This window comes from Dermacentor variabilis, chromosome 2 (genome assembly GCF_050947875.1).
Source record: "Dermacentor variabilis isolate Ectoservices chromosome 2, ASM5094787v1, whole genome shotgun sequence".
Lineage (NCBI taxonomy): Eukaryota > Metazoa > Arthropoda > Arachnida > Ixodida > Ixodidae > Dermacentor > Dermacentor variabilis.
Window position 1 is genome coordinate 249,352,144 of NC_134569.1, and position 11,107 is coordinate 249,363,250.

The 11,107-nt window shown below is 47.4% G+C and overlaps 1 protein-coding gene across 1 annotated transcript; it reads left to right on the forward strand.

Annotated features, from left to right (window-relative positions):
* The first annotated feature begins 9,867 nt into the window (after positions 1 to 9,867).
* LOC142573229 (protein D2-like) lies at positions 9,868 to 10,748 on the forward strand. Its single transcript, XM_075682827.1, has one exon. It carries the CDS (start codon positions 10,027 to 10,029, stop codon positions 10,627 to 10,629), a length of 603 nt encoding a protein of 200 aa, XP_075538942.1. The 5' UTR covers positions 9,868 to 10,026; the 3' UTR covers positions 10,630 to 10,748.
* Positions 10,749 to 11,107: the final 359 nt, after the last annotated feature.

Below are 11,107 nucleotides of genomic sequence, written 5' to 3' on the forward strand. Positions count from 1 at the left end.
GGCCGTCATCAAGGTGCTGGTTCGTTTCTCGTCGCCACTGTTATAACTCAACTGTTATGACTGCTACCGGACGGGAACGGCATCCGGCCGGACGGCCAGGAGCATAACAACGCCCACAAAAAAACGGGAACACTGCGCCCGTTTATTCAGTGACAGCCCTTTGTACAGACGTTCTCAAGCCGCTCCGGCACGTGCGATGACGTCAGTCTCGCCACGGCGAACACGGTTTTACTGTCTTCGTTGTCGTTTTCATTTTGCAGCACTGAATCAGTCTAAACAAAGAAGGTTGAACTAACAAAGCAACAGCAATGCGCGTGATCGTTGAATAGATGGTGGCAAGTGTACTCATATCGAGTTAATTGCGTGGGCACCGAATCGATGAGAAAACTGGCCTTCACGCCCCAGGAAATGCGGATAACTACCGCCATACAAAAGGACTGAAAAAATCCATTCCATTCCACTCTGTGAAGATGGAATGGCAGCGAGAGATGACGACAGTCAAAGCTCTCAAACGAAAAGCAAAGTGCTTCACCCACGTATGGGAAATGCCTGCTTCACCTCCGCCGTGGGTCGGTCCGGCATGCACTATGGTCGCGCCGACCCGCGGCGGAGGTGAAGCAGGCATTAAACGGTCCTCATACGTGGGCCGATCCCGAAGATAGTGGAATATTGGGCCCACACGCGGTGGAGGTGAAGCAGGTGTTGAGCGTTCCGCATATGTGGGCGAATCTAAAGGTAGTGCAATGCCGGGCCTACCCACCGCGGAGGTGAAGCAGACGTTGAGCGTTGCGCATATATGGGTGAATCCAAAGGTAGTTCAATGCTGGGCCTACCCACCGCGGAGGTGATCCAGGCGTTAAGCGCTCCCAATACGTGGGCCAATCCCGAAGATTTCGAAGGGCGCGTTTCAGTTTGCCGAGCCCACAGGGGTATGTGCCATGGAGCTTGGGCCATTTTTGCACTATCACCAGGATCGGCCCACATGACGATTTCTTTTCTGTTGACGGAAGACGAAAAAACTATAAGGTTAGTCATATACAGCTCTTGCTGTAAAAGGCATCAAAATGTTGACTGCCGAATAGATTGATTTGTCAGCGCTTTAGGAATGTACGTGAGGAGTGGTGGTGTGGGCGGGGAGGGGGGTGTGCCGCCTAATTTTTGGGGGAAGGCTGGCCCACCCCCGCCTCTCCTGGGTACGTGCCTGCAGTGAAACCATGAAAAGTTCCGAAGCGAAATTCAGCGACCATCTGGTGATACGCCAAGAAGGGCCTTAAAAGTGTTGGCTGATTTATAGTTTGAGTAGTATAGTAGTATTGAGTAGTATAGTAGTATTGAGTAGTATGGTACTATTGAGTAGTATAGAAGAGAACTAGATACCTCGCACCTGATCTCTGTGGCGTCGATAATCACTCTTGTGGAGGGGTACATGTTACTGAAAGCAGCAGGCATGTGGCGGTCGATCGCACTTCGGGGTGCCCACAAACGTAGTTTTCCCAGCCGGAGATACATGCAGTTCACCTAACTGGAGAATACCCTGGACACTGTGCTCGCACAGATGCCAAAAATGTGTCCAAGGTGCGGGTGAAAGAATCCTGCCCACAGCTTCACTAGCGTGAGGAACAACTCTTCCTCGGGTGAAATCTTGCGAGAACGACCCCTGGCATCATTAGGCAGGCATTCTTTCTTGCTATACAAATTTTATGAATTTTCACCTGGTTTTAGCAGTAGCAGCAACTTGTGAAAATCCTGGTAGTTAAGTAGTCCCGTGTAAAACTGCATGCTAATATCGTCATTCTTGAATCGGTCAAGATTGAATACCCGTTTGTGTTGCCTTTCATTTAGAGATCGCACTTCTTACAGTGGCCGAGTGTGTTACTTCAAGCTGCTGCTGAATATTTGCATTCTGTGCTGCGAGCTCCAAATTCTTCTCTTTTTCTGCAACAAGTTCATCTTTGATCTTCTGTAGAGAACTCCTAAGGTTTCCTGCATGGATAGCTACATGGACAGCATGGATGGCTTTGAGTTCTTCACACTTTGCCTGAAGCTCCGCCTTGACGATGGGGCACACGGAACAATCTTGAGGTTCCGGATCTGATGTTGGCTCAGCAGGCGAGTGCACTGGCTGGTTTTCCAACTTCATAGATTCGTAGTTGCAATGGCTTGCAGGAGCCTCGTCATCGTTATTGCTTTCTTGGACACATGTTTCTTTGGACCCTGCTGCGCTTGTGTTTTTTTGGGCACTGTTGATGCAGTGCAGTAGCCACTGCTTTGGAGGCCACCGTTTGGTCGCTAGTTTTGAGAATGGAAATTCGGATGGAACTGCATTTTCTTCCAGGAAACGTTGTCCACTTGCAACATTGTTGATGAAATCATACGGCTTGAAATGCTTTGATCATACCTTAGTTGATTGCTCAATTACAAAATTAAGGCCTGGGTCTTTCTTTATGGCAACAATCGCTTCTTAAGCAGTAGACTGTTTCGGAGAACTTGTGATAAGACACTTGCAAAAAAAGTACATGGCATTGAGAATGATGTAACAATGCTTTTTTATCTTTCTAATCAATTATCTTGCATGCCACAAATGGTTCAGTATTAATTTCCCGTTGATCGACACCATAAATAGAAATGAAAAAAGTTATCATCTGCATTCTTTGATTTGAATAAATGTTGGCTTCCTTCGCAGAAAGAAAACATTTGCTGTGCTACGACATGCGAAATGGATAGCTCACGCACGGCACGAAAGCACGTTGATGTAATCGCGTGCGCAAGCCATACAGTAACGATGTCATAGAGTTCTTGTGGTTGAAGCGTCCTGTCGCTGATCACGAGGTGTCATAAAGAATATTTCCTGCGGTGATCGCATTTATATGCGCGAGTGACGCAAATAGGCATGCTGTGTGACGGCAGTGCAAGGACGTTATTCCCAGCTGCGGTAAACATGTATCAGAAACACAAGACGTTTCTTGCAGCCCGAATGCAGCTCCAGGGCCCTAATTCATGGGCAGTATAGAAGCTGGAAGCCTAATACAGCGCACAGTACACGGAGGCGAAGTGTTAGAGGCCCGTGTACTGTGCGATGTCACCACGTTAAGAACTCCAGTGGTCAGAGTGATCAGTTACCCCCCACTACGGCGTCCCTCATACCCTGAGTCGCTTAGGGACGTTAAACGCCTTTAACCAAACCGTGCCACTAAGAAATGCAATGCGCACGAGTTTGCGGTCAAGTGTATAACCTGTTACGTATTCCACGGCTAGACGCCGAGGGCGGCAGGGCGACCGGCCCAAGGACCAGACGACCCACGCAGCGCCATGAAGACAATGACGTTTATTCTTTCGGCGACGCGCTTTTTGAGCGCTAAGCAGCCAATCAGGGAGTGTCAAAAGAAAGGAAGATATCGCGGCAAGCGGGGCAATCTTATCTGCAGATTACAACGTAGAATGCGACCAGCACCGCGAATGTTACAACCTGCAGCTTGGGTTCGATCGTTTAAACGTCGTTCACTCGGGTGCATACGCACGGACGGACGAACGGCACTCGTTTGCACAATTTTCACAAATATAATCATCCTTCATTAAACTGCACAGCTTCCAGTGCAGCACCACATACTTTAGCAATAGATGGCGCTCCTGCGTAGACGGATCATGTGCTGCGCGCTCTGCTTTCGGCACCTCGCGAAACGCGCAGAGACGGAGAATTTCGTCGACCTGTGATTACTGCGCTGTGTCTAGTTTTCTGAATAGATAACTACAGAAACTCCAATTTACAGTCGATCAGAAAAAAAATATGAGACGAGTTTAAACTGTGAACCGCGGCAAAACACGATATGAGAAAATAGGCATCGAGTGTTCCCGGCACGTGAAAGAGGAAACGCGGAGGTAACTTTTCGCCATTCCCGTCACGATATCCGCGCTGGTTAGATTGTGGAACACAGCAGGAGTTGACCATCGTGAAAAGATCAAGATGACACCAGAACCACGAGTGTCAGTGCCCTAGGCTGGCTAGCTCGGAGTAGCACCGTTTATCCGTGCGCCGACCGATTCTGTTGTCTTTCCCGCCTTGCCCTAACATGGCGCTTGCGCACTGTTGTTCCGGTGACCGCTACAGGTGGCGTGTTTTTACATGGGACAAATGAAGCTGTGCAGGGTGATATGGGCTGGACTAGTTTTGAAGTGAGGGAAGCTCGCAGTAAAATTTAGTATGAAGAATGACTGAGGAATATGGAAGAAAGTAAATGGGCTGGGAGAGTGTTGAGGTATCTGTACAGGAAATACACTGATTCACAGTGGAGGAAAATGACTAGCAAGCTTACCAGCAAGTGTGCGGCCTGTAAGGCGCTTGACACAGCAACAAAACGTCAAGCGGTAAGTCAGAGAGGCCGAAATAATCTCATGGGTGGCGGGAATGGAAAAGAAACCTGCCATGAGTAACTACTTAAGAGAAAAAGAAAGAAATCAGGAAAGAAACAATTTACGATAACACAAAGGGAAGCTCATTACTTTTCGAAGCGAGATCGGGATGCCTTAGAACACGCACCTATAAAGCGATATATAAGATGGAAGAAGAAGCATGTGCTTGCTTCGTTAAAGCTAGGGAAACTATGGAACATGTTTTATTAGAATGTGAAGACGTCTACCCAGCGGTCGATTTAGGCACCACTGGCCTCCTTGAAGCCCTTGGGTTTAGCGAGAGCAGTGGAAAAGTAAACATGTCCGCAATAGGGATTAGTAAGAGGCGATTGGAGGATTGGTTGACTAAAAGTAGGGAAACGACAAATAACGGAGACGTACAGAAGCACAGTTCGCAATAGGGGATCAAAAAATTTGGGCGTCTTAGTTCAGACTTTTTTCATTTTTCTTGTTTAACCTATGTAGGACATTAGGCAGTATAATAACAATAGCCTGGTGGCGCAACCCACCACCCCGTTCTAAAGGGGACGCTCATAACATCCATCCATCCATCCATCCATCCATCCATCCATCCATCCATCCATCCATCCATCCATCCATCCATCCATCCATCCATCCATCCGGAAAGAGAGCAAGGAGTGCAAAATGGCCCGTCCAGATTTGAACGCTGAACAAATAGCAAATATAGTCACTAGAGTCGAGGAAGAACTTGGCAAATGGCCAAATAAAGAGTGGGGATATAGTGAGCTTCTAAGTGTAATAACGACAGAAATACGGAGAGTGAGTGTGTGAAACAAGTTTGTTTGGTCCACGATAGACCCGATTAAACTCAACGTCACCTGGCTAGGCCCACTCAGCGACCATCAGGTGAAACTTGACGGCCCTCTCGCGAGCCCTCTGGACTGCTAGGATTTGAGAGGTCTGGTCCTGGGCCCTAATGAGCTTCGTCATTTCGTCTCGGGTGAAAGGGGGACCCGCAGAGGCGCAGCCCCACAGGACATGCTCGAAGTCCGCATAACCACTACACAGAGGGCAGTCTGGGCTTGGGAACCGTTCAGGGTACATTGTAAGCAGCGCCGCGCGGCTCGGGTAAGTCCTTGTTTGCAGAAGTCTGAGACTGACTGCCTGGGCCCTGCACAGCGAGGAATGCGGCAGAGGCAGGAGTCTTGATATGTAATTGTGTTTGTAGATCTCGTTTTACGAGCAGAGAGGCTCCGGTCGCCCAGTATAGGACCCGTTACCCGGTGCACGGTCAGTCAAACCTCTTGCAGCCGAGTGCGCCTCCTCGTTGGGGTTGAGAGAGGTACCCTCAATTGTTCCAAGGTGCGCAGGGAACCAGGCCAATGAGGGATGTTTGATGTCTTTAGCATTTCGGATGATACCTAGGGCATGGGGAGCCACCATTCCCACCTGAAAGGCCCTGACAGCGGCCTTGGAATCTGAATAAATCGAGTCATTTACACTGTCCGTCCATGCAAGAGCAATAGCAACCTGCTCGGGTACGCTGGAACTAGAAGTGCGGATGGTAGCGCAGCTGAGAACTTTGGAATCACGGTCGATGATCACTGAGGAGAAGGCTTCTTCTTGAGCGTATGAAGCAGCGTCTACCAAGCATGTTATATGCTTGTTCAAGCATGCACTGGCGAGCAGAGCTTTACCTCTGGCTCGTCTTCGTCCCTCGTTGTAGGTGGGATGCATATTGCGTGGCATCCGGTGTGTGGAAATCTTGGTTCTTACGTCGTTGGGCAGCTTCACAGCATCGGGATGGACGATCGTGGGGTTTATCCCCTGTGCTGTTTATGATGTAAATGGTAAGGATGAAGAGGGCGCTAGAAGGAAATAATATCGGATTTAATCTCTCATACAAACAGGCGGGTACAGTAGTAGAGCAGCAGCTTTCAGGTTTCTTTTGTGCGGGCGACATTGTGTTGCTAGCTAACAAGCAAAGTGATTTGCAACGTCTGGCTAATATCTGTGGACAGGAAGGCAACAATTTAGGTTTGAAATTTAGTGTTAGGAGATAAGGTGTTATGCCGTTCAATGAAAACAGTGAACAGACAGTGACGATACACGGCCAGGAAATACCTCGGGTAGCAGAATATAAATGCCTTTGTATATGGATAAACGAAGGCAATAGATATATGGAAACACAGGAAAAACAATAACTGTTAAGGGGAAAAGAAATGCAGCCATATTGAAGCAAAGAGTGCAATGGGGATACAATATGTACGACGTGCTCCGAGGTATGTGGAAAGGTGTAATGGCTCCAGGACTTTTGGAAATGGAGTTGTTTGCTTTAAATCAGGGGTACCGTCAGCACTCGATGGGAACCAGAGGTCATTGGGTCGCCTCGCATTGGGCGCTAACGGGAAGGCTACAAATGAAGCTGTACAGGATGATATGGGCTGGTCTAGCTTTGAAGTGAGGGAAGCTCGCAGTAAAATTGAGTATGAAGAACGACTGAGGAATATGGAAGAAAGTAAATGGGCTGGGAGAGTGTTGAAGTATCTGTACAGGACAAACATTGATGCACAGTGGAGGAAAAGAACTAGGAAGCTTACCAGCAAGTATGCGACCTGTAGGGTGATTCAACAAAGAACGTCAAACGGAAAGTCAGAGAGGCTGAAACAATCTCATGGGTGGCGGCAATGGAAATGAAACCTGCCATGAGTAACTACTTAAGAGGAAAAAACGAAATCAGGAAAGAAACAATTTATGCTAACTCAGAGGGAAGCTCATTACTTTTCGAAGAGGGATCGGGATGCCTTAGAATACGCAACTATAAAGCGAGATATAAGAAGGAAAAAGAAGCATATGCTTGCTGCAATATAAAGCTAGGAAAAGTATGGAACATGTTTTATTAGAATGTGAAGACGTCTACCCAGCGGTCGATTTAGGCACCACTGTACTACTTGAAGCCCTTGGGTTTAGCGAGAGCAGTGGAAAAGTAAACATGTCCGCAATTGGTATTAGTAAGAGGCGATTGGAGGATTGGTAGAAGAAAAGTAGGGAAAAGACAAAAAACGCGGACGTACAAAAGCACAGTTCGCAATAAGGGATCAGAAAATTTGGTTGTGGGAGTTGATAGCTTTTTTTTTCGTTTTTATTGTTTTGCCTAGGTAGGACATTAGGCAGTATAATAGCAAGAGCTTGGTGGCAGAACCCACCGCCCCGTTCCAAAGGGAACGCTCATAACATCCATCCATCCTTCCATCCATCTATTACGAACTAATGGTTAGTCTGCCTGAACGACTAGCCTCAAGAGTGTGTTAGTCGTCCTGAACTCGTTGGCTGACTGGATGTGTGTGGGTTCATTTCGGAGGTTTTAACAGGAAACAAAAATATTGAAACCACTACTTTCGTCGTGACACGTTGTTACTTTGAGCTGAAAAGCGGTGCAATTTACTCATTCATTTATTTAGCATACCCTCCGGGCCAGAGCCATAATAGAAGGGAGTGGTACAAAATGAAATATAGTACATTGAAAGTAAAGGAGAACGCAGGTTGATTATTGAGTGCAAAACACATTGTTAGATTACAAAAAGTTTCGTTCTATAGAATCATGGCTGGCATGCCACAAAACAACAACAGCAAAAATCCAGGTTCGAGAATGTTAGCTAAAGTTTCACGAAGAAGGCTGTTATCACTCACATATACATTATCAGTGGGAAGGTGGTTCCAATCTATACACGTGGGAGGGAAAAGAGACTGGGGAAAATGCCTTGTGTTAGATAGGTTTCGGACAGCGATCAACTTAAATGCCCAAGTTGGTGGGTGATCGATCGATGGCCGCCACCGCAGCTCAGTCGGCAGTGCAACGCAATGCGAAGGGGTTCGGCGGCCGCCGGCGACAAGTGATCCGTTCGTCCACTTTCGTTTCCCTTCACTATGTTCTACATTAACATTTCAACTACAGCTAATTTGCCTGATGCTTTCCTTGGCTTCATTGTCTCTTGGCTTTATTTGGTCATGATCAGCAAATATGAGCCCATCTGCTTCCTTTCTCGACGAACACGGAGTGATACATAATGTGGTCTTGTAATGAATTGCGTGTGCGTTGTAAGATAAATGATAAAGGCCATTAAACAGTGCTAGATGTGCAATTCTACGTCGAACAGACAACAAAGGAAGATTAAGATTACATCTGATGGACTAGCAAAACCGCTGGAAGATTTCAGCCAGCACTGTAGTTACTTCGTGAAAAGTTGGATTTCGCGAGCGGTTTCCAAGTGTCCCGAATAATATACCTCACAGATATTATTGCGCTGGTTTTGCCTCCTGGTTAGTTTAGTGGCCACTATCTTGGATTTGTCCTGAACACGGTGCTTTTCCGTTGCAAATAAAGCTAGCTAAAGAAAGGCAACCACAAAGGTTGGCTTCCTTCAGGTTGCGATCCAACTACAGGCAAGTATGTTTACTACTTGTCTCTCTAAAGTCACAAAACACCTGTCTCATTTTTTAGAACGAAATCCTGTTATAACAGCTTCATTGCAGGACTTTAAGATAAATTGTTCCAGAGAAACAGCACTTCTAATTCATAAAGAATATCTATAAAAATTTTAAACGCAGATAGCTAGTCTTAGAATATTTTTATATACTTTAAGAAGGCTCACGATAGCTTAAACAATGACGCCTTTTTGGTGAAAAGAGGAAAAAAATGATCAGAGGCCCTGCGCTAGAGCTCGTACGTTTTTAATTGAACCGTATCAGTGTGTCGACGTGACTGGTTAGATATGTGGCGAACAATGTCAATCAAGAACGGGGCACTTCAAGGAAGTGTTTTGGGGCCACTTCTCTCTTATCTCTAGATTAATGTCGCCGTAAATGCTAACAAAAATGCAACCTTTATTATATATGCCAACGAAACGAGTATATGTTTTGGTGGAAGCGACCCGAATAACTGAATTGATGCTGCAAACACCAACCTTTCTAGTCTTCACCACTGGGAGAATTGAAATGCTTTACAAGTTAGCGTGTCAAAAACTTAATCAAGCCAGTGAATTACTCGAGAATGCTTCTACGCTACTGGCTGGCTGAATTTGCAAGAGCAGTAGGGGTGCAAGCGGGGCCTAAGAGTCGCAATATGGCGTGTTTGTTTTTCTGCCAAAGAGAGAAAACTCACGAAATGAAAAATAATTAAAAAAGCATCAAGTGACCATGTGCCCGCGCGCACAAAGTAGCAGTGCCATTAAACGGTCTCAGTGGGAGAGCAGGCTGCTTATCTGAGGCTCGCCACTTAGGGCAGCGCGTTCCTTTGATGACACCGTTGTCAGTGGCGTCTGTTTACGCGTCGTGGGAAGAACGCGCGTGCTATTATTATCGCCGCCGCTCGGCCCACGTGACTGGTGAATAGCTGGCTGTCGCTCAATTTCCATGTTGTGGTCTCCGTCCACTGCCCAGCGGGGACGGTAACAGCGAAGGCGGCAGTGTGGCCTTGCGAGCCCGGTGCACCTTGACCGAACCGGTTCCCCACCTTAGGCGGAAGGAGATTCCTTCCCGCGCGTCCTTGTACGATAACGTTGTTCGCGCTCGGCAGCGCGGCATCCATTCGCCAGGCGTCCACTGGCGCAGTGAGGCACAGCTTGAGCGCCTGCTGCGGGGGCGTCGCACGGCGCAGCGATGCAGCTGGCGGTAGCTGCTGCAACGATCCTGGTGCTTTTCACGTGCCGCGCGACGGAGCTGGACAGCAGGCAGATGGAGCTCCTTGACAAGGCCAACAAGAGCAGGATTGCACCCGACTTGATCGAGGCAATTCCGGGGGCCATTTTCGAAGCGAGATTCGAGGCGGGCCCGATCGCCATGGGAAACCGCTTCACCCCGGAGCAGGCGTCCGCCGCACCGTCGGCCATCGAGTTCCCGAGAACCGCCGGAACAATGTACACGATCACCATGCTGGACCCGGACGCGCCCAGCATGAGCGACCCCAAGTTCGGGCCCATCCTACACTGGCTAGTGGTCAACGTGGAGGCGGGAGACGTCAACGAGCCCGTCAACTACGAGCGGGGAAATGAGCTGTTCGGCTACCGCGGTCCCAAGCCCCCCGCAGGATCGGGTCCGCATCGGTACGTCTTTCTGGCATACAAGCAACAAAATATCATCGAGTCGCCCCAGATGGTTCCGTTCGACAAGAGGAAGAACTTCAAGATTGCCGAGTTTACAAAAGAACACAACCTGGGTAATCCGATAGCGCTAAATTACTTTCTCGCCGAGAACGCAATATAAACTACTCTCTCGCAGATAATGCAATATGCATGTAACGACACATTGCAGTTTGTGTACATGTTTTGTTAAACTACGTTTTGTCATGAAGCGTCTTTTTCAAATAAAGTTCTTTGTAATCACCTTTTTGTAATGGGTCTGGTAGCAGCCTAGGCTGCGGTGGACTTAAACGATTTTACACATATATTACACATTATACAGCAGCTGAGCGTTCGAAATTATGTGTCATTTCGTTTCAGATATTTACCCTAAGGGCCCGGCATCAGGCACTACATAGGGGCGATAAAAACAAGAAACTTCGAAAGCGGGTTATAAGCATGAAGAACAAAACATAACTAAAGAACGCAAATGTTTTCAGCATTAAACGTAAACAGTACATCTAGTAGCAGCATGAAGTAATAAATATGTAATGCAATAATACAAGATTGAGCTGCAATGCTATTAGTATAATACAACAAATGCATGATAGTGTTCAACGTTA

Coding starts and splice junctions, on each gene's coding strand:
- LOC142573229 (XM_075682827.1), top strand. CDS start 10,027: ATGCAGCTGGCGGTAGCTGCTGCAACGATCCTGGTGCTTTTCACGTGC.